At 35.5% G+C, this 27881-nt stretch overlaps 1 protein-coding gene across 4 annotated transcripts in view; it reads right to left on the bottom strand.

The window, feature by feature from the left end:
- LOC122413116 (zinc finger protein 346) overlaps positions 1-27881 on the bottom strand; it is a 163151-nt gene that overhangs the window by 41909 nt on the left and 93361 nt on the right. For all 4 annotated transcript variants that reach the window (XM_043423248.1, XM_043423249.1, XM_043423246.1 and 1 more), the window contains exons 6-8: positions 16266-16360; positions 15874-16175; positions 15620-15691 (exon numbers count right to left, since the gene is read on the bottom strand). In XM_043423248.1, the coding sequence (XP_043279183.1) occupies positions 15620-15691; positions 15874-16175; positions 16266-16360 (469 nt within the window). The remainder of the gene's footprint in view (positions 1-15619; positions 15692-15873; positions 16176-16265; positions 16361-27881) is intronic.

Consider the following 27881-nt stretch of genomic DNA (forward strand, 5'->3'; position numbering starts at 1 on the left):
TCTCGAAAATAATTATTATGAATGATTTGTGACTGCTATGGATAAAACGTCAATTTTTCAATGCAAGTTTCCGATTTGTTCGTCAAATACTCCAAATTATCAATTAAAACTTGGCCTCCAATTGATGTCATACATTTTTATACTACACGTAACTTGGATAGTAAATTCCCTTTTTATAAAGTAAGGTTGTGACGCGTGAATTAGCTCTTCATTGTCATCGCTTTTCTGCGATTCCGATTGGCTCTTGAAACACGACCACTGTGGGACTAAATTCATTCGGAAAAAAACAACGTTCATTCGTCCTGTCAAAATGACAGCTTGGAATTCAAACCATAATTGACATTTTGTCGATATCGTTTTGTTCGACTCGATTTCTCAAAAATTCTTCGCATTGGACATTCTTTCAATAGTTATACAATAGTTTTTAATGAGTTGAATTATTAAACGTAAATGAATCCTGGTTAAAATAAATAAAAAGTTACGCTTTGCAAGAAGATGACGGGCACGGACCACATGTCTGTGACTCACCCAGTATCAAGAGACGCGGTAGCGGCTTGACGCCAAGTATTAAAAGAAAAAACGAGAGTGTCAAAGAAAAGTCAGCGCGAGTCCTGCCGCACTCTTATATACGCGAATATGTCGATTTATGATGTCATAACGTTTTTCAAACCGTTCTCACGGATAAACCATTGTAGTTAAAAATCTGAAAATTAGTGATGATTTTTTTCTATTTTTCTCTTTCAATTGATCCTTATTGCAAGTAAATCCGTTCACTTTGATGTATTCGAAAAGTCTCTACGACTTTCATTACGGGTACTATATCGTTTCAACAAACATTGATATTTTGATTCGTTTGATTTCTTTTTCAACTGGGCCGCAAGTTCAGATGAAACATTTTGTCTTCTCAATTTTTCGATACATTTTTTTTTAATTTATTATTCAGCGGAACCTCGAGTACATTGATTGTGGTAACTACAGTAAATCGGGGCCGGGTTGAAATTCCGAACTGTGAGAAATCAGATGGCTCGAAATTCCGAGAATCGCTCTAGTGCAATATATATATAGGTCAGACGGCAGATTCCAGGACATATTCCAGTTTTGAGGACAATTCTGGAATTTTTTTTAGTAACACGGATGGCAAACGTTGCGCTCCTTGGCTGGGCTACTCCGGGGATTTTGACCTAAAAATCCCACCCATTTACTTCTCAAGACTTTTCTTTTTTCTTTGTTCAAATTTAAAAAATTGAAGAAAAAAAAATCTTGAAAAGTAAATGGGTGGGTCTCCCCGACGGAATTTTTAGGTCAAAAACCCCAGAGTAGCCCAGCCAAGGAGCGCAACGTTTGCCATCCATTCTATTAAATGGGTTCCAGGGCTGTCCTGGAACCTGCCAAATGTCCCGGTAAACACCGTTATAAACATATAAATGTCCTGGAATCTGCCGTCACATCTACATATATCTATATGTACGTAGTACCAGCTGGATTTTCGGAATTTTGAGCCTTCTGATTTTGCACAGTTCGAAATTTCAATCCGGCCCCAGTAAAACTATGGGGTTTTTTGGAAAAATTGGAGAGAAAAAATTTTACTTCTTCAATTCCAACACATTCTAATTTTATCAGATTTTTTTGCAAATTTTTGTCAACCAAAAATTTCTACATTGTACGTTAATAAATTGATCTGGAATTTTCTAGAACTATGGAGCCGTATTAGAATATACAGAGTGGAAAAAATTTCATTTTTACATTTGATTTTTTATTATTAACCGGTTGACTAGTAAGCTTTTTTCTGGTTTCCGTACCAAAACTGGTACGAGCCAATAAATTACCGAAATACCTGAAAATTTGTTTCTGGGGATTTTCGAGGTTGCTGATTTCATACCCAATCTTAATTTTCATGTAGCTACCTTCAAAACCGATGAAAATGAGGGTTGAAAGTGAATATTTCCGATTTTTCAGCGCCATGTTTTTATGTTATATTACATGGAAAATCCAAATTTTTTAGGATGAAAATGAACAAAATTCACTATCCTCGAGGGGGTGAAAAATGAGGGTTGGAGGTACAATTTTCAGATTTTTCAATGGGAAATTCTGATGTTATATTACATAAAAAATGTTCATTTTTGAGGGTACCAGATTGTTTCATCGAAATAAAATAAAATTCGCTACCTGCGAAAGGGTGAAAAATAAAGTTTGGGGATGAAATTTTTAGATTTCTTAATGAGGAGTTTTTGTGCTAAATTACATGAAAATTCCGAGTTTTTTAGAACACTAGCCTCTTCTATCGAATAGCACCCCCAACCCTCATTTTTCACCCCTTGGCGGATCGGGAGTTTTGGTTTATTTCGATAAAGGACTGTCATGCTCTACAAAAAACATACAGTTTTTATGTGGAAAAGCATAAAATTTCTCGTTGAAAAATCTGGAAATTTCACCCTCAAACCTTATTTTTCACCCCTTAGGGAATAGTGATTCATTCATTTTTTCATTTCAATAAAAGAGTTTAGTGTCCTAAAAAACTTGCAATTTTTATGTAATGTAAAAAACTTTCACATTGAAAAATCTGAAAATTTCACCCCCAACTCTTTTTTTCATCCTTTCGCAGGTGGTGAATTTTATTATATTTCGATAAAAGAATCTGGTATCCTCAAAAACGAACATTTTTTATGCAATATAGCATAAAAAGTTCCCATTGAAAAATCTGAAAATTTCACCCCAACCCTTATTTTTCATCTCTTCGGGGATAGTGAATTTAGTTTTATTTCGACAAAAGAGTCTAGTGTGGAACTTGGAATTTTCGGGTAATATCGCATAATAAATTTCCATTGAAAAATCTAACAATGTCAGCTTTAACACTCGATTTTCACCTCTTTCAAGGTAAAAATTAAGCCCGGAACTTGATTCAGCGACACAAAAAACCCTTGTAAACTATTTTTCGTCCCAATCGGTTAAAAATTAAAAACGAGATTTCAATATATACGCATATGATACATTATTACGAGAACTGACCCGACTTTTTTTTGTATATACCAGTCAACAGGTTATACGTGGAATAAGACGTCGATGCTCGTTTTTTTGAAACTTGTGAATTTCGTGAATTGTGAAAAAAGTGCTATATACCAAAGGTAGTTTCTTCGATATGAGACAAACATGTTATGAGTACTTTTTACACAATTCACGGTATTTTTTCTATGAGTTTCTCAAAAATGCATTTCAGTGTTTCGTGCCATGTCTGATTATAAAGAAATCGATCAATAAAAAATTCAAAAACAAAAATGATACTTTTTCTACGTTGAATATTCTAATACGACTTCATGATTCTCGAAAAACCTAGGCAATTCATAACTGTTTGAAGTAAAAAATTAAAAAAATCTGATATCATTCTCATGAGCTGCAATTGAATAAAAGGTAAAACTTTTATCTTCCTTCAAATTTCATAAAAAAACCACATTGTTTCAGAGTTACGACAATCGAGGTACTTGAAGTTATACTGGAAATTGCATGGCGGAAAATGTAAAAAAAATTCAGTGAATAAACAATCGCTGACACGACTCTTCTTACGCTCGAAATATCGCGTGAAATCTAATATTTCTCGCGATACGCGGGAATTTTCAAAACTTTTCTTTTGCTAAAAACGCGATGATTGAGCGAAAAAAATCGTTTCTAATAAAAAAATTGAAACTAAAACCTTAACTTTTGAAGATTCGCTCGTGGAATTAAGGAGAAAAAATTTCATGTGAAAACGTGGTCCAATTGAAAGGGGAATCCAATAAACCAAAAATCAACGTCTTTCGAAATGACGTAGCACCCGTAAAAAGGGTCGTAGTGACTTTTCGAATGAACCAAAGTAAAGGTCTTCCCTTCAAAATGCGCCTTCTTACATTCGAGATCTAAACCAGTGGCCTAGTAGAAGAAAAAAGAGCGCGGAACATTTTTGGTCTTTTATTCGGAAATTTTTCCCTGGTAGTGAAAACACTTGAAAAAAAGTAAAAAAAAAGAGCGACAAATATTGAAAGACCGCCGCAACCTTAGTTTTGAATGATCTTCACATGTTATCATTGTTAATTTGAAATTTTCTTCCTCATTATGTGTTGCATGATAGGGAAAAAAATATAAGATCATTCTAATATAGACAAGATTTACATCATTTGAAATTCACTAAACAGTTTTTGTCCGTCAACATAGAAAAAATAACTATTAATAGCGTTGATTGCTTTCGCCACCTGAAGGTACTTACTCAACTTTAAACAAATCATTTGTAAAAAATTTTTTGGAGATAAGAAAAAATGTATAATTTTCCAAAATATTTAGTAATTGTCACTCTTCTAAAAAAAAGCGGAATCACTATAAAAATACTTCGAAAAAGTAAAAAAAGAACGCCAAGTATTAAAAAACCGCCCCTTCAGTTTCGAATGATCTTTACTATATTTTCAGTAAATGAAAAATTTCCTTTCCCATTATTTATTGCTAAAATGACATAGTAGAATGATCAAGATAGGAAAAAAAATATGAGATCATTTTAGCATAGCCAAGAATTATGAATAAATTTTTATTTCTGCAGAGAATCATGTTACACCTCCAACTGTACCGGCTAAAGAGTTTTGTGACTTCAAGCGTTTCCAGAATGATTTTGCGATTAAGATATTGTTATCAAGAGACTCGGTAGAGTCTCGGGACAAGTACATTGACAGCCCTGTCGTCTGCTGGCCCGAGGCTCTCGCCGAGACTATACTTTCTCTGAATAAACCAATTCGCCGTGGTGGGGGTAAAATTGGCATGTGATTTTATTGAATTACGAAGCTCAGGAGCCATTTAGCAACTTGAAAATTGAAGTTTAAGCCAATTGAGTAATTCTCTTGCGATTCCGCCCTAAATCAGCATGATCGGTGGTGTAATTGCTGAGAAAAAACTTTGCACGGGTTCAAGATTATGCAAAAGTCACCTACACATTCAAGAATTTATGCGTCTGTATTTATAAACACCATCAAAGGCAATTATTGATACTCTCGAGTTTCTGATTGGTTGGATCTGACGACATCCATTTTTAGATGTTGTGATTGGTTGTTGAAATTGATTGTTGATGATTGGAAATCTGACGTCAACTTCAGAACGTAGCACACGGCAGCACAGCAGACATTAAAAAAACGTAGCACGGTAACAGCAGTCATAAATTCGACCGTACATATACGTACAAACCATGTGTCAGTTTTTGATCGTATAACAGAGTTTCGACTTTACGAAGTGCGTGCGGGATAACAAAAAACGATTTTTGTCATCTAACGAAGTGCATATTACTATTTATTTTGATAAAATTTGTGATATACTAAACCGGTATCAAAGCGGCCGCGTAAATGTAGTCTGTGATCTGTGTGTAAAAAAGTATAAAAAAATGCGCGATGCATATGTCAACGAAACTCTTCAAGATTTCATTATTTCATTCGATTGGAAATAAGTGTTAACTGAAATAATCCTTCAATTAAACCAGAGTGCAAGAAATATTGTCCAATGTAAATATATCGTCAGTTGCGTGGTTATATATCATGTGTAAATAGGTTATATATACGAATTAATAAAACAAAAACACACGGAACTGTTAGAATGATGTTAGAAACTTTAATTGAATAAATGTTTTCTAATTTATTTCTTGTGTCATCATTATTTTTAAACATTCCTATATTTTGCTTGATATTAAGTTTGGCTCTGCCCTCTCCGATCCTTGTTTTCACCCCATCGGTTTGCAGCGGATCGATACATATTATTAATTCGTTGCCTAAGATGTGTCCTCTGATTTTCTACTACTTCTGCATGCTGATTGAGATAACATGATTCGAGAGATTTCTAGCCATGATCTTTAATTGCACATTCTATAAATCAGATTTTTTTTTAATTTCTGATCTTGGTATAAGTATAGTTATTCTTTTTCTACTTGGTCTGTCGAGTGACAAATTTGGAAACTTGTTCCAGAAGGCATTTGGATGCTTTTTTTTGATGATATGAAAAGTCGTATCTTCGGAATGCAGTGGGCAAACACAAATTTTGACAATAGAACTTATGAAACGACATTGTATGTTGAGTATTCCCACTTTGCAAACTGCAAATGTGGAATTATTAGTGAAAAGATACATTATGATAAGTCTACAGTTGCTTAGTTTTGGATATGATCAAATATAATGCCTGTCAACATCCATGGAAATATACAGAATTTCTGAATGCAATGTGTACTATGTCATTTTAATGTGACATCATGAATTTTGACAACTTTTCATTATAATGCTGTAGATTCAGATCATTGAAATACAGCAAAGATCTACAAACTATACAATTTATATACTGTGCCATTCATTTTGCTTTTTGACTCTAACTGTAACATATATATAAAATGAAAAATTCATTACAAAAGTCTTCAGTTGCTCATTTATGGATAGATTTGAAATTGCTGTCTTCAAAACTCATTGCGTAGGTACATTGAATCGCAGTAGATCCCTGCGAACTCTGAAATTTCTGTGCATAAATATGTGTGCTAAGTATCACCCCCTGTGTAAAAAGATTCATTATGATAAGTCTACAGTTGCTCAGTTTTGGATACGATCAAATATAATGCCTGCCAACATCCGTGGAAATATACAGAATTTCTGAATGCAATGTGCGCTATGTCATTTTAATGTGACAACATGAATTTTGACAACTTTTCATTATAATGCTGTAGATTCAGATCATTGAAATACAGCAAAGATCTAAAAACTATACAATTTATATACTGTGCCATTCATTTTACTTTTTGACTCTAACTGTAACATATATATAAGATGAAAAATTCATTACAAAAGTCTTCAGTTGCTCATTTAGGGATAGATTTGAAATTGCTGTCTTCAAAACTCATTGCGTAGATACATTGAATCACAGCAGATCCCTGCGAACTCTGAAAACTCCGTGCATAAATATGTGTGCTAAGTATCACTCCCTATCTTTGATTATGGTAATATGTAATGGATCTTGGTTCAGCCAGATTTAAAGTGTTTCTTTTCAAATAGTATTGAAGTTTGTATTACTGCTATGAAGCGAATACCTCCAAACTTTCATATTTCTGTGTCGCAGCATGTGTGCCAATCATTCAAATTATTTACTCCAACCGTAACATGTAATCTGGAAAATTCACCCCAAAAATCTTCAGATTTTCTGAATTCCTAAATTTTCCTTTTTCTAAATTCTATTCCAAGTTTTTAAATTTCTAAATTCATTTCTAAATAGTCCTGAAATTGTTTTCCTTCAAAATCAATGCAGGTACCGTAAACCTCTTTGAATTCTGTTGCTCTGTTGAATTCTGGCATAATAAATGTTAGAAGTTTTCTAGTGTTTTTTTTCGATAACTGTCAAACTGTAGACAATTGGACCTCAGCGGCCACTTGCAAACTGAAAATATTTTTGATCAGGGGCACGTTTTGGATGACACGAAAATCTCTGGACGCAGAATCCAAAAGCGACTTTTAAAAATGGTCAATTCTGTTGGATTTGTTGTGCATTGAATTTTATCAATCTTTCACTTGAATTTTGGAGAAAAGAGATCAAAAAAATCTATTCTATTAAAGAAGTCTCTACTTCTCTTCTTTCTTGGTATGAAGATTTGGGAAAAATCGCCAAAGTCTAAGAATAGATCCATGGCGATAATTTTTCATATCAAATTTCATGAAAAATCGGTCTTTTTTCGACGAAACAAATGTTACAATCATACCTCGGCCCGCAACACGGATTGCTCTATGCTCTCGGATTCCTAATGGACAAAACATATTAGAGTAGAAGGAGAAAAATCGCCAGAGTCCAAGGACATACCTGTGCCGGAATATTTTCAGTACAATTTTGACGAAAAATGGGTCTTTTTTAGTGGAAACCAAAGCTACAAGCCGAAAATCATATCTCGGCCTCCAACTCTGTTTCCACCGTGCTCTTGGATTCCCAATAAGGATAACATATTAAAGTACAAGGGAAAAAATCGCTAAAGTCTAAGAATAGACCTGTGACGAAATATTTCCAGTACAAATTTGACGAAAAATAGTTCTTTTTTCGTGGAAACCAACGTTAGAAAGCGAAAATCATATCTCGGACCGCTACCCGCTTTCCACCGCACTCTTGGGTTTCCAAAAAGCATAACATGTTAAAGTACAAGGAAAAAAATCGCCAAAGTCCAAGGATAGACCTGTGATGAAATATTCCCAGTACAACTTTGACGAAAAATAGGTCATTTTTCGTGAAAACCAACGTTATAAGCCGAAAATCATAAATAATTCATAGAAATTTAAACTAAAATCCTATAGTCATCTGAACACAAATAAGGAACATTTGAGAAAAAAGACGTGATATCAAAAAAGTACTTGTTCGGCCCATCACTATTCATTCAATAAAAAGTCAATCATAAAAAAACGAAATTGTACGGCAGGATCTGGTTAAAAATTTATTGAAATGCGATTCATTATTAATTTAATGTTCTTAATAGTGCTGGGCCGGACAAGTACTTTTAACACATATTTAAACATAATTTGTATCGATCCAATCGACGTCGAATTTTGTGAATAATACCAGAGGATCCTGAAAGTCTGAGAAGAATCGATTTTCTTATAAGTCTCTGCCACTATAGAGTAACAAATGACTAGCTTTCATGTGATTTTTTTGGATTTAAAAGCTTCTTAGAACAATTTAATTATATCAAAATTTGGAGTGACTAATAAAATACTTGTCCACCGATTGATATCATAAATTTTAGTGCTGCACGTAATTCAAGTGGTAACTTTTTTCAATTCATTAGAAAATACTTGACCTCGAATTGATATAATAAATTTTAATGCTGCACGTAAATTAAATGGAATTATTTTCAATTGATTTAGCTATTCGAATCAAATAAGAAGAATGAGGCATCGGTTTCCAAAATGATTTTAAGCGCGATTTTTCGGTTTTTTATTTTTTACTTGTTATTTGATTCTTTTGACACTTTAAAAATTAGATACAGTTTAGTTTTTTTTTTAATATAATGTTTTTTCAAGATTTGTGAAATTTTTTTCGAATTGTTCTGTATTTCTTTATAAAATATCTTTTTTTACAATTTTTTTTTATTTTTTTCAAAGTTTTTTTTATGGATGAAATTATCAGCAAACGAGGGACCATCAATGTACTCGTCCCAACCTTTTTTTTCCTAGGGTTCTAATTTAATGCACAAATTCACTATCAAAATTACACACAAACTTGGCAATCTGGTGAATGAATTAACGAATGGGATACAGAAAACTTGTGATGAACCAGTATATGGATAGGTAGACAAGTAAAAAATTCATACGTGGCTGGATGAAGGATAACGAAATAAAAAACAAATGAATTAGTGGGCATTGAAATTCGCTCTAGATGCAGACGGATGAAGCATTAGCATTTCTTCGCCGAGCTTCCATTTGAAAACCATCCACGCCAAGTTTGTGTGGATGGTTTTTATTGGAAAACCATTAATTATAATAACAATATCTTAATCGCAAAATCATTCTGGGAACGCTTGAAGTCACAAAACTCTTTAGCCGGTACAGTTGGAGGTGTAACATGATTCTCTGCAGAAATCGAAATTTATTCATAATTCTTGGCTATGCTAAAATGATCTTATATTTTTCTTCCTATCTTGATCATTTTACTATGTCATTTTAGCAATAAATAATGGGAAAGGAAATTTTTCATTTACTGAAAATATAGTAAAGATCATTCGAAACTAAAGGGGCGGTTTTTTATACTTGGCGTTCTTTTTTTACTTTTTTGAAGTATTTTTGGTATTACAGTAGAACGTCGATTATCCGAAATGTCAATCATCCGAACGATGATTTTGTTTCGATTCATTCGAATTTTCGGGTTTTCGAACGAATTTGTCGTATACATTGTTGCGCGTCGTAACGAGTTTAGACTCGCATGGCAATACCACTCCTCCGTCCTCACTGCCCTCACTCGTTCGCGGCTTATCTTTCTTCGACAGTCTTTACGCGACTGAGGAAAGGCGAAAAACAGTGGTTTTTTAACTACACTACTGTTCGATTTACATTCGAATCTGTGTGTCAAAATGAGTTCAACACCAACTGCTTCATCTAAACGTAAACGACATGTACTGACATTGGAACAAAAGCGAGAAATTATTTCTAAGCTCGAGAATCGTGGAACAGGGGCATCGCTAGCCCTCGCTTATAATATTGGGAAAGCAACAATAACCGATATCAAAAACGATAAAGAGAAGATTTTATCATTTATATCAACGTCGGACAGTGGAGATGGTGCTAATAAACGAAAAACTTTGAAGTCTGTACAGAATCAAAATCTGGAAAAGGCTTTATCCGAGTGGTTTGTACAGAGGCGTAGCTTAGGACAGCCGATTTCTGGTTCGATCTTGTGTGAACAGGCGATTGACTTAAACTCTAAACTCGGCGGATCGTCGGATTTCAAAGCTAGTACTGAATTCCTGAAAAATTTCAAGAGTCGCCATGGGATTGGAGAACTTCAGGTCCAAGGAGAAAAGTTATCGGCAGATGCGGAAGCTGCCAAAAGCTTTCAACAGGTATTTAAAAAAATCGTGGAAAAGGCAGGATATTCTAGAGACGACGTATACAATGCAGACGAGACTGGATTAAATTGGAGGTCGCTTCCTCGAAGGTCGCTCGCATCGCATCGTGAAAACGCCGCTCCAGGATTTAAGGTATCCAAAGAACGAGTAACGGCTATGACGTGTGCTAACGCAGCCGGCACTCATAGATTGTTGTTATTGCTCATTGGGAAATCAAACAAGCCACGCTGCTTTAAAAATGTTATTGGCCTGCCTGTAATTTATAAAGCCCAGAAAAGTGCTTGGATGGATTCGAAATTGTTTTGCGATTGGTACAAGAACGATTTTATAAAAAACGTCAAGGAGTGGTGCGAAGCTCAACGCAAAACTGGAAAAGTGTTATTGTTGCTCGACAACGCGCCGTCTCATCCTTTCGCCAAAGTATTAAATGCTATCGATCCAGACTTCGAGGTGAAGTTTCTTCCCCCAAATGTGACATCGTTGATTCAACCCATGGATCAAGGGATTATTGAGAAAATGAAGAGGTTATACAGGAAACAAATCCTCAGAAGATTGTTTCTGGTTGAAGAAGGCACCGAAGATAGTGTCGTTGCATTTGCGAAATCACTGAATTTGAAACACTGCTGCTATATGTTGGCTGATGCGTGGGCGTCACTAACAGAGGAAAATTTAAGGAATACGTGGAACAAACTGTGGTCAGCTTCAGAAGAAATACCGGAAGAAAGTGAAAAACAAAATTCCAATGCCGAGGAAAGTGGCTTGAATGAATTCACCGAACTCTTCAACGCACGCTATCCTGTGGTTTACAGATTGTAACCACGAAGACGCTAAAAATTGGCTCAACGATGACGCAGATGATTCGGGTTATCAAATTCTATCCGACGATCAAATCGTATCTTCAGTTCTTCATGATGAAAATATTGATCCCGAAGATAATGACAGCGACGAGAGTACGAATGCCTCAGACAAGCCTTCTCACGGTGAAGTGTTCGAGGCTTTTGAGACAGCGATGGAGTGGTACGAAAGGCAGGCGGAATATTGCCCAACGCAACTGCTTCTTCTAAAAAGATTACGTGATTTGGCAGCGCAAAAACGAGCTTCTGGTGTGAAGCAGAAGAAAATCCTTGATTTTCCCCAAAGAAATAACTAAAATCTATCAACAAAATATATATACGACAAACGAGTAGTTTGATGACTTTTTGAAGTATTAATCGAGTATTTCGATGACTTCTGTACACTTTGGTGACTGTCACCGAAATACCCTTATTAGATTTTTTCAGCGCTTCGCGCTGGTTAATGGTTAATATGAAAGTTACATGGTTGGCAAAGGTTGCGCTCCTTGGCTGGGCTACTCTCGGGATTTTTTCCTAAAAATTCCGTCTCCTCGGCGCGAGGCGCGAGGGGAGACCCACCCGTTTACTTTTTAAGAATTTTTTTCTTTTATTTTTTAAATTTGAACAAAGAAAAAAGAAAATTTTTGAGAAGTAAATGGGTGGGTAGTAAATTTTTGAGAAGTAAACGGAATTTCAAGGAAAAAATCCCCAGAGTAGCCCAGCCAAGAAGCGCAGCGTTTGCCATCCATGTAGTTTTTAAAATGTGCCATCAAAATACTCGTTTGTCTTACGTATATATATATTAGGGTTTGAAGAAAAAAAACGATATTTTTTTTACTTTGCATCCAGCCGAAAAAGGTGATTCAAGGTGAAAAAAAAAATAATCCCAGAAGGAGAGCTCACCAAAAAATTTTTTCGAATGGCGCTTCGCGTTTCAAGATTTTCCATAAGAATAACCCACGAAATGATTGAGACCTCCGATCATTGTGTCATAACGCTTCAGGAAAAAATCGCACAAAAACGACAATGATATGTTTTTATAGAAAATCGATTCCCCTACAAAAAAAAGTCCTTATAAACATTCAGCTTGGAGCAACGATTCTCGTGCTATCACCCTTCGAAGTTGGATCGAAAGAAAAAAAATTTCCATAAAACTGTCGAAATCAAATTTTTCGTTTCACAAACAAACTTCTAGGAACTTTTTCGTAGAAAATTACTTGCTCTTTTAGAAAATCGTATTATTCGAACAATGCTCTTTTCGACAATGCTGTGCCGGTGAGCGTGATGGCTAAAATGTTGCAATCTCGAGCAAAATCTAAAATTCCTTCAGAGCGAGTAATCATTGAAAAAAGTGATTACAAAACGTTGCTTTCAAAGGATATAAGCTATTTCGTCACACAAGAATCCTTATCCCTTTTCAACCAAATTAATTTACCCCATGACTTTCTGAGGGTAAATATGGACTTATGGCCTGAAAATGGCAGTTATTTAAGATGCTCAGTTTTTTTTTTTAATTTGAAAATTGTCAATGACATGGCTAATGGCATTGCTTTGATAGAAGACTACAACGGCTCATTGACCAAAAACGAAGAGCAGTTACAATATTTATTGAAAATAATGCAAACTCATCGTCAAAAATAACCCAATTGCAATAAAGGCACACTTAAAAATAGCAATGGGTATTATTTAATCTTACCTTGTGTAAGCAAAAGGGTTAATTACCCTCTCATTTGTAATTTTATGTTTGATACCAGGTGAAAAAAAATCATGGCAAAAAGTAAAAACTTTTGAAACCCGATTATTGATAAATGTCGTTTCTTTTATTATTTCTTTTCATACCCAATTGTAATAAAAATGAGATGGAGTTTATATTTAAGAGTTTTTTAGTGGTAATCATTGTTATTCTATGGAAACTAAGCACGAAACATGTTTACAATAATTTGATGAAAATCATAAAAAATAAGTAAATTTATTGAAATTATAAAATTCGAATAATAATAACGATTTTCTAAAAGAGCAAGTAATTTTCTACGAAAAAGTTCCTAGAAGTTTGTTTGTGAAACGAAAAATTTGATTTCGACAGTTTTATGGAAATTTTTTTTCTATCGATCCAACTTCGAAGGGTGATAGCACGAGAATGGTTGCTCCAAGCTGAATGTTCATAAGGACTTTTTTTGTAGGGGAATCGATTTTCTATAAAAACATATCATTGTCGTTTTTGTGCGATTTTTTCCTGAAGAGTTATGACACAATGATCGGAGGTCTCAATCATTTCGTGGGTTATTCTTATGGAAAATCTTGAAACGCGAAGCGCCATTCGAAAAAATTTTTTGGTCAGCTCTCATTTTGGGATTATTTTTTTTTCACCTTCAATCACCTTTTTCGGCTGGATGCAAAGTAAAAAAAAAATATCGTTTTTTTTCCGCACACCCTAATATATATATAAATGTTAATATATTGAAAATATCGAGTGCCGTTAAATATAAATATATATATTCTGTCATTTTGAGCGTTTTAACTTGGCCTTTCTCTCAAGGAACAACTCGTGTTCGGTCATCCGAATTTTCGATGATCCAAACGGTAGCCGGTCCCAATTAGTTCGGATAATCGACATTCTACTGTAAATGGAATTTTTTTCGATTGTTTTTGATTTTTGTTGAATTTTTTTGAACTTTTAAATTTTTCGTTTTACAGAATCATTCAAAACTAAGGTCGCAACCTTTTAATACTTGGCATTTCCTTTTTAACCCTCTCGGACCGTATGTTGCTTCTACGCAACACGCGCTTCCAGGCCCAATAAAACTGCATCGATCAGTGAGGTTGGGGTTCTAACTGCCTATTTCCATCAAGCAGGGTTAGATTACACCATAGATACTCCTAAACCAAAAGATAAACCGCTTTAACCCATAGAAATATCAATATGAAGTCGGCGTTTCATGTTGAGTTGGCGTTGTGTAAAAAGGTGCTTTAGTTAATCGCAAAAGAAAAGTGAGTACATCTTTTTTTTCGTACTCCAAACGTTATTTCCTTTTAAAGGGAAGCTGATATTATGTATTTAAGGTATTCGGTGCTAGATTCATTCGTAAATTTTCCTGATTTTGCTCTCCAAGGACCTGGTGCTGCGCGTAGCGAACATTCAAAAATTCATATTTCCCAACAAAAAACTGAAATGTCACAATGGATTCGCAAACAAAGTATTTTGTGATAAAATTATAAAGAGAATCATTTTTCGTCAACGCGAAATAGGTCTCGGTCTGAGAGGGTTAATAGTATACTGCTAGTTTAAATAAGATAAAATTCTTTTTATTCTTATATTCATAAGTATAACGGAAAAAACGTGATTATTTATCGCTAGTCCTTTAAATGTGTGATTAAAATGTAAGAATAAAATCATTTTAGATATTGTGAGCAAATAAAATAACTGCTGCTTACGATAATGAGTTTTCTAATGCTTTTTTCATTTTTTCACATTTCTAACTTACTTAACGATTTTTTATAATATTTATTGTTATTTCTTCACCCGAAACTGTTTAAAATTTAATAAAAAATTCCATAGAATTTTATCTTTTTATTGAACAGATAAATCTGGCTAGGATCGGTAAGGGAAAAATTAGTATTTTTGCCTCAAAAACCGGGAAAAATCGGGGGATTTTTTTCTTGAGCCTGCTAGATACCCTGCATATCATGTGATTTCTTCACTTAGATTTTAGTAACTTTTACTATTTACTTGTGCGATCTATATATGGTTTGATTCTATGGTTGTTTACTTTTATGGTTCCTTGTTTACTTACTAGTATTAATTTTTAAAGGAATTTGGTAAGTTAGGATTCATTGTTGTTGAGATTTACTTTTACTTTCGTAATTATTATAATTTACTTATTATTTTTTATGATTTACCTCAATGTTGATTTGTTTCAATTACTTTTTATTTTTTACTCATTTGTTATGATTTATTTTTTGTTATTACTATTATTAATTTTTCTTTGTTATGTTTCACTTGCCCTATGGGTCTCCCAGCGCATCAAACATATTAGATGTGACTGAAAAAGAGTGCGGCTTTTTCACCAATATCTGGCATCGAGCCGGTACCACGGATCTTGATACGGCCCATTGATTTTATATTCATTTTGATTTGACTGTGCTCTTTGCAAAAACGACGAGGACAGTCGAGATGGACTTCTACTTAATTTCAACTCTGAGTATAAGAGTAACCTACCCGAAGGAGTCCTGTAAATTGAATAATCTATTGAAGTTGATGTCGATTGCGTGATACTCTCTTCCACTTCATCTGAAACGATATGTTGATTAATTAACCTCTCCGCTCATTAATAGAATGAATAAAGAAAATATGGCACAACATATAAAATCTAAAAACGTGCTTAGATATTATGGTGTATTTACCGAGATCAAAAATTTAAGAAATGCACTTTCAGAACAAAACTAATGCTACTTCCTTCAATGTGTACCCACCGACATGAGGATTCCCAAAATTATTCAGCTTCAACATTCTCAAATGTCTAGCACCCCGTTCGTGAGCCTTTAATTGTTCAGGTCGATTCGTGGTTACGCTACAAAGTTCACAACGAAAAGTCGGAAATGGCCACTGGAGAGTCGGGTGATTGCGCACCGGAGAGTCGACTATTGATGCTACTGGAGCCATCGTAAGTACATCCACAGGGTTTTCTATCACTCCATTACTTGAAAATGCCATACCTATCCCAAAACGACCAGTAGAATCGATTGGCAAAGTAGCCGGCGTAGGCTTTTTTGTTCTTTAAAAAAAATCATTTTTGCACTATTCAATGTCGATAGTTCTCAAAATATAGTCGTAACTGAAAAACAGCGGTTAATATTGAACGTACTTAGGCTTGGTTGCCCCTGTCGTGGCTCTGATATGTTTTTTGCCGGCGTAATGCTGACTTGCATCTATTAGCGAAGTAAACCACGTCTTGCATACCTGAAAAAAATGTTGGATAGCGATTACTGGTTTCAAGTTAAAGAAGAATCATAGTGAAAGTTACAATGAATTGCCTGAAATTACATAATTCTCTTTTAAAAACAACAAGAATAACAACCAGAATTTTGTTGTCACCTTTGATATCAATCTGCATTTTCGATTGATACGTAATCAGAATAAAAATACGGGGGATTAAACCATATGAGATTCCAAAATTTAAAGAAAATTCATTTTTCGTGTTTCAAGTTTAGTGAATGGATCTGCTCATATATAAAGATCCGACAACAAATTTTGCATACGGTATGTTAATGAGCAAGTTTTTACCTAGTATCAAATATTCTAGGAATGAGTCAGGTGGAATGGGCTAACTTAATTAATGACATCAATTTTTAATCTGTAGAAATAACTGTACTTAATATTATTGGAATAATTATAGTGACAATAGCGACCTCTCACTCACACATCCATACAGCGGGACTACGAGAAAAAAACCGTACGCTCACGCATGAACGCAAAGTTGAAAGAGATAGAAAAGCAATGCGGTCCGCGTCACGTGCGGGCCAGGGCTCGGATCGACACGTCTCGTTGAGACGTGACTCCACTAAGTTTTCCCTTTTTTTGTTCGTCACGTAACGGCGCATCTCCGCTCAACACACACTCTCACCTCTTGCCCTTACGACTCTCCGGAACAGATTGACTCACAAGATGGCCACTCATGCTCGTACCACATTTTTAGCCGGAACTGACGTACGAGTTCGTAAGTGCCCTCTCGAATGCGCACTTGATTCAAATGTTTAACAGGTGGAATGTTTAACAGGAGTACATAAAATGTAGCTCGACGTACTGACTCGGAATTTGTAAGGAGACTTGAAAACGCATGAAATCACATAAAGCTGTGGACTTACACGTACAACGAATAAAACGGCACACATGCGCCCTACAATTTTATCTGTACTAAAATACGTATGGTATGCGTATACTGCTAATGCTCGCTTCCTCTCACTCAATCGCACACACACTGCTCATGCATTATATTATTGTCTCCTCTTCTCTCTCTCTCTCTCTCTCTCTCTTCTTCGATTCCTTCATTCTCTTGTCCGGTTATACAACGCAGCTAGCTGTGGGAACAATCCGGTGTCGCATAAGACGTATACACTTAAAAAAATGTTTAACTTTTGACCACAGGGTTGAAGTTTTACATTTAAAATACACGGGGTGTTCTCGCGTTTGCATTCACTATTTTACTGTAGGCCTTGTCACGTCCGGAGGGGCGTGCAGGAAAGGTTCGGGTATTTGAACGTCGAGCGGCAAACGTTATGTCCCATAGACTTTTCCATTCAGCATGTATACGCAGAGCGTTATTATATAGATATACTCGTTATGAGTGTCGTGGGCGCACGCCGATAGACCTCGAGAAGTCTTGCTTCATCTTGGTTACAACTGAGGAAAGGGAATTAAAGGTTGTGAATAAAGAGATCTAGGATTCCTTATACACTCTTTAATGAAAACAAAGGGTTAGTAGAATTACAAAAGTGGAATAAGATAGAGAGATTTAGGATTCTCCATATATTCCGATATTAAAATGAAATGTTAGTAAAATACAATTGAAGGATACAAACTTGATGAGATATATTGTTAAGTGCTTTACCGGAGAGGTGTCTTTGATTACTTCGATTCGTTGTAGCTTACTTGACAATGTTGAGTTACACGGGTAAGCGGAAATTATTATAAGTCCGAGAAGCGGACGTGCAAAATTATTCTAAGTCCGAGAAGCGGACGTTCGAATTTATTCTAAGTCCCAATCTAAAAATGGACTTTAACTTTTTGTAGAAAGACTCGACTCGCTCTCTTCTACAGAAGACCCGGAGTTCGGTCAGAGTTTAAGTGTAAGACGGCTAACCGAATGACAACCGAACTACTGCTAACAGTATAATCGTGACTCTAGGTACGGAACGGACTGCCCTGAAGATGAGAAATCTCGCCCTTTTATAGGAGCCAAAATCGGAAATTAGTGGGGGAAACGGAAGTGTTTTAAGCCTTTTGGATTCTCAGATCTAGTTTAGGGGAACTGGATGTGTCATCTTCGTAGTGTTGTTCGTGTAGTGTCGGGTGGGGCTTTAAGTTTATGGCCTAAGCGTCTTGGGTCCTAGGGTCGCTCGGTGGTTTGTTGTGTATACAGGGTTTCGAGTATCGATACATGAGTGTGGTCGTCGTGTGTCGCGTACGGGTGAATGACCTGACTATATATGGCAATGTGTAAGGCTCGAGTGGGAGTGCTTATAAGTTCGGTAGTTGATTAATCTGATATTAATTATAATTTAACAAAAATTTACGTCGGTTGTGACAGCCTAAATAAGTTTGTAAAATCTTGAAATTTTCAAAAATTAGTTTGTTTAAAATATATTTAAAAATTTCACAATTATTTCTTTCCTTCAGAAGGCTCACGCTTCTCTAGCGAGAACTGTCGAAAACCCATCTAATCAGGTAAATTCTCGAAATTATTTAACCCATTTTGCCCCACCACTCGTACGAATCGTGTTTTAGCGTAGAATCGGCTTTAGCGAGCGCGGTCGTTCGCACTTTCTTTTCGCTCTATCTCTCTCGTACCTATTGTCGCGCTTCGGTTATACGGTGATTCCCTCTAGTTTTTACGTTCTATATTTTTCTGTCTTTCTTTTGCTTTCGTATTTATTTTTTGTTCTCTATTTCGCGTGAAGATTGTATTATTTTACGTTACCTGTACTGCGAGTTATGTTATAACTTATTCTTTAATTACCAGATTTTCAAATTGTACCCTGATGTTATTTCCTATTATTTATTTGATTTTCTAGCATCGCTGTCTTCGCATTACCTGTGCTAATTGTTCAGAAAATGGCGGAATTTCGGCATTACCTTGAGCATGGCCGAGATTCGTTGCAATATATTACCGTCGATTACCTTTCCTCGCATATCTCAGTGTTTCTCGCAATCAAAACATCGTATAGACAATTACCTGGGGTCGATTACCTTTTACTTGAATTTGCCTAAGACACCGGCTGATTTGGTGTTGATTACCTTTTACCTCAGTTTTACCTAAGTTATCTGCTTATCAGGTGCTGAATACCTTTTGCTTACGATGCTAAATTACCGGTCGTTGATTATCTACGACACCCGCGTTTCGGGACTGTTTCGCAGTGGTCACTCGTTACCTTGAATTACCTTTGTATTATCTTCAACTTACCTTAGTGGTTACTATGTTTCAAGCTCCCTACATAATTATCTACGAGCAATTACATATTACCTGTAGTTACCTAACGAACCCGGGTAGACCACGTGAGGAACACCGCATTACCTGTCGATACGTAAGGGCCATGCGATTTAGCGAACCATAAATTTAATCTTTTCAAACTTTCATTTTATATAAAATCCAGTATCGCGATTACTTATCTTTTCTTGTGACTTCTGTTTATCTAACGGATTTGCGAATAAATTATGAAACTTTCTCTGAATCTTCTGTTTTGTGTCGACTATTTTGTTTTGCGTCATGAATTGCTACTTTTCCTTAAGGATCCCCCCCCCCCCCCTCTACCTTTAGTATCTCAGATGAGCTGAGTAGTCGGACCGTCCTTGGTCACTCGTGTCTCTCGTGCACTCAGTATTGTCTATTGTGTTGTGATAACATTTAAAAAATGAATAAAATTAAGTCGACCAATGGGTGTCAGGTCAAAAGACCCTGAGACAAAATATCCCGTTCTAAAATATCCTAAGGAGAAATATCCTCGGACAAAATATCCTCGGATCAAAATATCCTCGGGTCAAAATATTCTGGTATAAAATATCCTGAGACAAAAAATCCTCGGGTCAAAATATCTTGGTATAAAATATCCTGGGACAAAATATCCAGGAGTCAAAATATCCTAATGACGTAATATCCTCGATTTGGAAATATCCTACACTTGTAAGACCGAATGTGTTGGATATTTTTATCTCTGTTAATCAAGAAAATTATTATTATTATTAACGAAACTATGTTGGAACTTCAACCCTCCTTGAACAAAATATAATCGTAGTGTAAACCACTGTGATATTCGTATCGATCAATATTGACGAGTATTAAATTCAACGGATCCAATGAATATAATATAGAAATCCATGATTGTATGTGCGTGTCCATGTCCATGTAAGGTGTGTAAGAATATAATTGTATCCTGAGGTAAGTGATAAGTTTCTTCTCCAATATTGTACGAGATCGTAATCCAATATGTCATGTTCTGTGACACGTCTTCATTTATTGGAAAGTATTAAGTTATTTGTGCTGTATAATCAAATAATCGTTTAATTTGAATTAAAAATAAATTGAATATGCCGTTGAGTTTAATATTAACACAAAAAGGGAAACCAATTTTAATATCTAAAGGTTACACTTACACTATTAAAGAAGAAAATGAAAAACGCGTAATATGGCGATGTTGTGTGTATAAAACATATTCGTGTCATGGCTGACGTATACCACAACAACGAAAAAAACTGGTGATTCTCATTGTGATTACATGTTATTATAATGAACGTTACGTGGTTACTTAAATTCAAAAACAGAGTCGTTGTTCATGATTTATTATTATCATTAGTAATTATGACTAAATATAACGATATAAGTAATTATTAAGTCATTGTGATTATTGTAGAAATGGGCGGGATTTATTATTATTATTATTATTATTATTATTGTTACTGATGTTGTTATTATTGTTATGACGATGAAAAAACGAGCATCGAAAACGGTCGAATCATCTGCTACCGTTGTGTCCAAAAGTACTGAGAAAGTGCCTATTGCCATGGCTCCTGAATTACCGACGACATCAGCGATGCGACGTAACGTCAATAGAATTCGAGCTCGTTTGAATGAAACAGTGCCTGTGACAACAAATCTTCAAGATCTAGTCATCCCGGAGCAGCTCAGAAAAACTCTTGGTAGTGTTGATTTCCTCTATTATGACTATCAAGCCAAACGAAGATTCCTCATATTCGCGACGTTTCAAAATTTACAATTTTTGGCTGAATGTGAAATATGGCTTGCTGACGGAACATTTCGAAGTGTATCCAAATTATTTGCACAACTATATACAATACACGGGGTACGGGATAAAAAAATTTACCCATTAATTTATGTTTTAGCGAGTGATAAATCACGAAAAACTTATGAAGTGATGCTGCGTTTACTTATCGAAAAATAATGAAAATCTAAATCCACGTCGGTTGATAATTGATTACGAACAATCATTTATCAAAGCATTTGGGACTACATTTCCCGACGCTATGATAAAAGGTTGTCATTTTCATTTTGGATAATGTGTGTACCATCACGTTCAATCCGGTGGATTGCAGTCTAGGTACGGGAACGACCCTGAATTTGCACTACCTGTGAAAATGCTCGTGGCATTAGCTTTCGTTCCAGTAGGAGATGTTTCATGGGCTTCGAAGAGTTAATTGCATGCCAATATTATAAAGATAACTGGGAAGATTTGGAACAATTAGTTCATTATTTTAAAGCCACCTGGATCGGTGGGTTGAGTCGTACAGATAAGCGCCGTCAACCTTTATTCGCACATGTAATGTGGAACTGTTATGATGCTGTCGTTGAAAACATTCCACGCACCACCAACGCTGTAGAAGGTTTGCATCACGGCTTTAATGAAAAAGTTAGTTGTAATCATGCAAACATGACCAAATTTATTGCCGTTTTAAGATCGGAACAGAGAAAAACAGAAATACTAATGGAACAAGAAAATGCAGGTCATGACGTTCATAATGTCAAGCGTCGGAAATACATAAATTACGATATACGTCTGAAAAACATCGTTGTTAAGTACGAAGATTATGAACTCGTAAATTACCTCCAAGGAATCGCTCATAATGTTTTGTAATTTCCATCGAATTGCCTTTGTTCAATATGTATGAAGACATACTTGAATTTGGAAATGAATAATAAAAATAATATAAATAATATTATAAAAATATGGATGTTTATTTGCATAGGCGCGCGTGCGCGTGCGTGTGTGTGTTTGTGTGTGTGTGTGTGTGTGTTCTACTTCCCTGCGTGCCCGCAAATTATGGAGGGTATTGTGTCTCATTTATATATATGACGAGTTGCTACCAGAGACTCTTTATCGGAGCGATAGCGTTTCCAATTGTTTTGGAAAATTTTCAAAATTTGTTTCTTCAATAATTAATTAATTATAGCATTCCGGAGAAGATTATAAGTTGACATATTTTTTATTTTTTTTTTCTTTCGATTGTGACCCCTTCGAACTCTGTAGCTTAATGCGTTGAAGAGATATTAATTATTTATTTTTTAATTGCATCAAAAAATGGTCTCGGATTTTCGCACACATTTTTGATGTTTATTTGTTTTATTTAGTGACGAATCTGGTGCCATAATACATTTTATATATCTATATATTGTTTTTCTGGTGCCATGATACAAGTATATACCTATATATTTTCATGACGTATAACGTATGGTGTGTTGTTTATGCTGATAGATGATGAGGTTATAAAGATCGCGAATTTGACAGTTCACCGATATCCCGGTCTGTAGCACAAGTATATACCTATATATTTTCGTTATGATATGACGTATGGAATGTTAGAAATGCTAACTAGATAAGGTTATAAAGATCGCGAATCTGATAGTTCACCGAAACTGTTCCAATTTTTCCGGTTCTGTAGAAAATAGATAAATGCAGGACAATGTTTTGGTAAAAGTGGTGAAAAAAGTGAAGAAGAAAAAAAGAGAAATAAAGGCCGAGGAATCCAACAGTGTTATATGTAATGGAGACAAATCGAAAATTGTCAACAACATTCGGATTGATGGTATAAAATATTTATAAAGGTTAGAGTTTATTTCTATATATATCTAGAGACAGGACTAGAGATCAGTCAGGATTCTGAAACATTAGAAAAAAAATCCATGCCTTCGTTCTCTCTCTCTCTCTCTCTCTCTCTCTCTCTCTCTTGAGAAGTGAGAACGCGTGAAAAGTCCTGCCTGTACTTAATCTTTATTATCAGTGGTTTTCTGAATTAATCTTTGTTCTGAAGTTATATGTACCGAATAAACTAAGTGTTGTGATCAATTTGTGCTATAAATTATATAGTTCTAATAGTTATTTGTTGTGATATCTTTGCGTAAAGCTCGCAATATTTCATCGCTCTGACCACAGTGTAGTGATGTGTTACGTAACACTTGATGTCAGTTAACTCTTCGTGATATGTCGTACATGTCCAGTGTATATGCCTATAGTTTTTCAATCTAACAATTTCATTTGATCGTGTGTGTTAAACTGAGTTTTTCTTTTTTTGTCTTGACTCAAAATATGAAACAGACATTTTTCTGCTACTGCATGATATATTATCACGCATACGCAGATTCATTTGCCATATTAGAGCATTACTCACACACTCTCTTATTTCGTATCGATCAATCAATGTGCTGTTCAGTTGTGTTATTGAACTTAATCATTGATTGACTAAATATATGATAGCAGCCACTTATGTACTAACTCTGAAGTTGCTCACTTTCTCATTGTCTTTACATGGTCGCTTGTCCTTCTTTACCAACTGCTGCTAACTGTTCAGCGTCATTGTAAATTTTATCACTGTTTTACCGATCTGATTCATTGATTGTGTATATTGAGCACCGAGGTAAATCATTTGAACTATCAATTTAGTCATATCCATCATGACTAAACGTTGCTCAATCTGTAAGCGTGTCGCCAAAAATGATATCGTCGTTTGTACTGGCGAATGCAATTCTGCATTTCACATTAACTGTGCGTCAACTGAAATTGAAACTGATCTTCATGATGCTGATGCTTTTCGCAATTTTTTGTGTGGACCGTGTCGTCTCTGCCAACTAAATCCTCCATCGGGATCTCAAGGTACTGAATCACAGCCGGTGGCATCTTATAGATCATCGTCTATTACGGAATCAACTACAACTCTTGATGATATCATGAGACAGATTCGAGTTAATGCTGAATTTGTTAACTCAACCCTCAATACATTTCGTGAAGAAATGACATCTATGATTGACAATAAATTAGCCTCAGTTCAAACCACTGTATCTGATCAGTTGTCTACTTTCACCAACACGTTAAACGGAGTAGTTACCAACATGAATGACATTCGTACTGAAGTCTCTAATTTAGTTTCTTCCCAAAACAACATGGCTCAAGACATCGCAACTTTACGTGCTGATTTTACTGAATTGCGAACCGAGGCTGCGGATATAAAGACTGATAATTCGTCTCTGAATTCAGTGATCGATGGGGTCTCATCTACAGTTGCGAGTCTCATCTCACAAATTCACTCGCCAAGTTTAGTAATTCGTAATTTACCAATTACTCCTAATGATAGTCCGAGAGAAATGGTGGAGAAGGTTCTTGGCGCGCTGGGAGTGCGTGAACTATCATCGGACATTTATGATATTCGTCCACTTCCAAAGAAATCACCGGGCATCATCGGAGGACAACAAACTAGCCATACTCCATCCTCTTCTCTATTGGTTTGTTTTAAGTCACCGGCTGTAAGAGATCACATTTTGCTGAAGAAACGCGCGAAGAAGATACTTTCCATTCGTGAAGTTTTTTCTATTAACAGTGACTTAAACATCATTGTTAAAGAATTCTTACCCCAGCACATCAACAAACTACTCTCGCAAGCAAGACAGGTAGCTAAACAGAAAGGCTGGAAATACTCCTGGGGAACTTCGCGTGGAGTTTTCGTCCAGAAAACAAATGGCTCTGAGATTCTCAGTATCAACTCGGAATCTGATCTTGGAAAAATAATCTGACAACCATCGTTATCTCAGTCTAATTCGCAATCTACTTTCGACTCTTCAAAACGTCGAATTGATGCTTGCAATGATCACAACACGATACAGATTGCCCAGTTAAATGCAAACTCATTACTTGGTCACATTGATATGATAAGAGCTTATTTTTCTTCTCATCATCCTCATATTATTTCTGTTTCTGAAACTTGGCTACATTCACTTATTACCAATGACATGGTTTCACTCGATAATTACATTCTTATTCGCAATGACAGAATTGGCAAACAAGGTGGTGGTGTAGCCTGTTATATTCATGAATCTTTGAAAGTCAAAATTCTTGCGTCTTCTCCATCAGAATTTTCTAATGCTCCTGAATATCTCATTCTGGAAATCTCTCCTGTTGATTCTGTCTCGCTTCTTTTTATTTCCATGTATCGTAGACCAAAAGGACTTCTTTTTCATGTCTTTTTAAACGATTTTTTGCGTTATTCTTTATTCTATGAAAATATAATAATAAGCGGTGACTTAAACTGTAATCTGCTGAGTGGTAACTTTGAAGGATGTTACTTAAAAGATCTTGTATATTCGAATGCTCTATATATTGTTCCATCAGGCGCTACTCATCATACCGATACCTTGGATACATGGCTAGATGTATTTATTGTAGATAATGCTGTCAAGGTTGCTTCGTATACGCAGTCTGATTCTCCCTTTATAGCTGGGCATGATATTATTGAATTACAGTATAAATTTCCGCACAAAGTTTCCACTTGCAGAACTTTAACAAGACGCACGCTCAAACATTTTAATGATTTGGAGTTTCTTGAAACTGTATGATCTTTACTCATATGTAATAATTTGCTTCCGTCTACTTTGATCTCTACTACTGATATGCTTGACTCCAGTGTCCTTAAATTGCGTGATCAACTAATATTGTCTCTAAATATTCATGCTCCTCTCTGTACATTTATTGTCAAGCGACAGTTAGCTCCTTGGCTAACTGCTGATCTAAAAGCTCGCATTAAATTAAAAAACGCTCTTTATAAGAATGCAAAAAGATCTAGTAGCGTTCTAGCTATGGCGATTTATAAACAACACAGAAATGAGCTATCGATACTGATTAAAGCAGCAAAGAATGACTATTATCAAAGGAGATTACTTTCTGCATCGAATTCGTCGTACCTTTGGCGTGAACTCTCAAACTTAGGACTGGTTAGATCGAAATCTTCATCACCATTTTCTTTTTTTACACCTGATGAACTCAATAATTTTTATGTTCAGGTTTCCAATCTACACCCATCATGCGATTTAGACACTTTTTTTGACACTGTACCTCGTGCTAATGAAAATCAACCAGTTTTTGCCTTTTCTGAAATAACTTTGGAGTGTCTGTCAATGCTACTGCGGTCCAAAAATTCAACATCACTTATTACTGGCCCAGACAATTTATCACCGTTCGTTGTATGTAAGAGTTCATCTGAAATATTGCCAGTACTGCTCTCAATCTTTAACAGCTGTATCTCGCTCTCTCACTTTCCTTCGTCTTGGAAACAAAGTTATATTAGACCACTCATCAAATCTTTACCTCCTACCACACCTTCTGACACCAGACCCATTGCTAATCTTTGTGAGGAATCCAAGCTATTTGAACGAGTTCTGTTTAATCAGATTTTTTCATTTATCAATGAGTTCAATTTACTTGATCCGATGCAATCGGGATATCGCAGATCTTTTAGCACTCAAACGGCACTCTTACGCCTTAATCATGACATTAAACAAGCTGTTGATGAGCGAAAAATTACGATTTTGATACTATTTGATTTTAGTAAAGCTTTTGATACTGTTCCTCATCATAGATTGTTAGCCAAGCTTCGTGACTTTGGTTTTTCTGATGGAGCACTCAAATTAATTCACTCTTATCTTACTGATAGAATTCAAGCCTGCATTGATAACGCAGGAAACTGTTCAAATTGGGCTGCTACCTCATGTGGAGTACCTCAAGGCTCTGTTCTTGGTCCCTTACTTTTCTCATTATACATAAACGATATAGGCAAAGTTTTACAGTACAGTAACCACCTTATTTTCGCTGATGATACACAAATTTACTGCAAATGTCTTCCCTCTGCTATAGTAACTGAGTTAGAACTTATTTCGCTTGATGTTCGTGCAATCTTTGAATATGCGACATGCAATGGTTTGAAGCTCAATTTAGGAAAGTCCAAGGTTATGATACTTGGTGGCAACAGATATGTCAATAGTATTAACATCGATCTATTACCTTCAATTACCATTGACGGTGTTACTCTTCCATTCGTTACTGAAGCTCGTAATTTAGGAGTCACTATGACTTCAAATCTTTCATGGAGTAAACATGTAAATGGTATTTCGAGTAAAGCCAATTTTGTGTTCTATCGACTGCGATATTCCCGCAATATTCTAACTCAATCTGTGAAAACTATGCTTGTCACTTCGTTTATTTTTCCAATCATTGACTATTGTTGCGCGGTATATAATGATCTTACGAGTGAATTAAATTCCAAATTAGAAATACTTCTAAATACAGGTATTCGCTACATATTTGGGCTTAGGAAAGATGAACATATTACACCGTTTCGAAGGAGATTGGGATGGCTCACAGTTAAATCTAGGAGACTTTATTTTATAGGCGTTATGACTCATAGAATTATCAATGGTGATGCTCCTTTTTAT

The sequence above is a fragment of the Venturia canescens genome, chromosome 7, assembly GCF_019457755.1.
Source record: "Venturia canescens isolate UGA chromosome 7, ASM1945775v1, whole genome shotgun sequence".
In the NCBI taxonomy this organism is placed as follows: Eukaryota; Metazoa; Arthropoda; class Insecta; order Hymenoptera; family Ichneumonidae; genus Venturia; species Venturia canescens.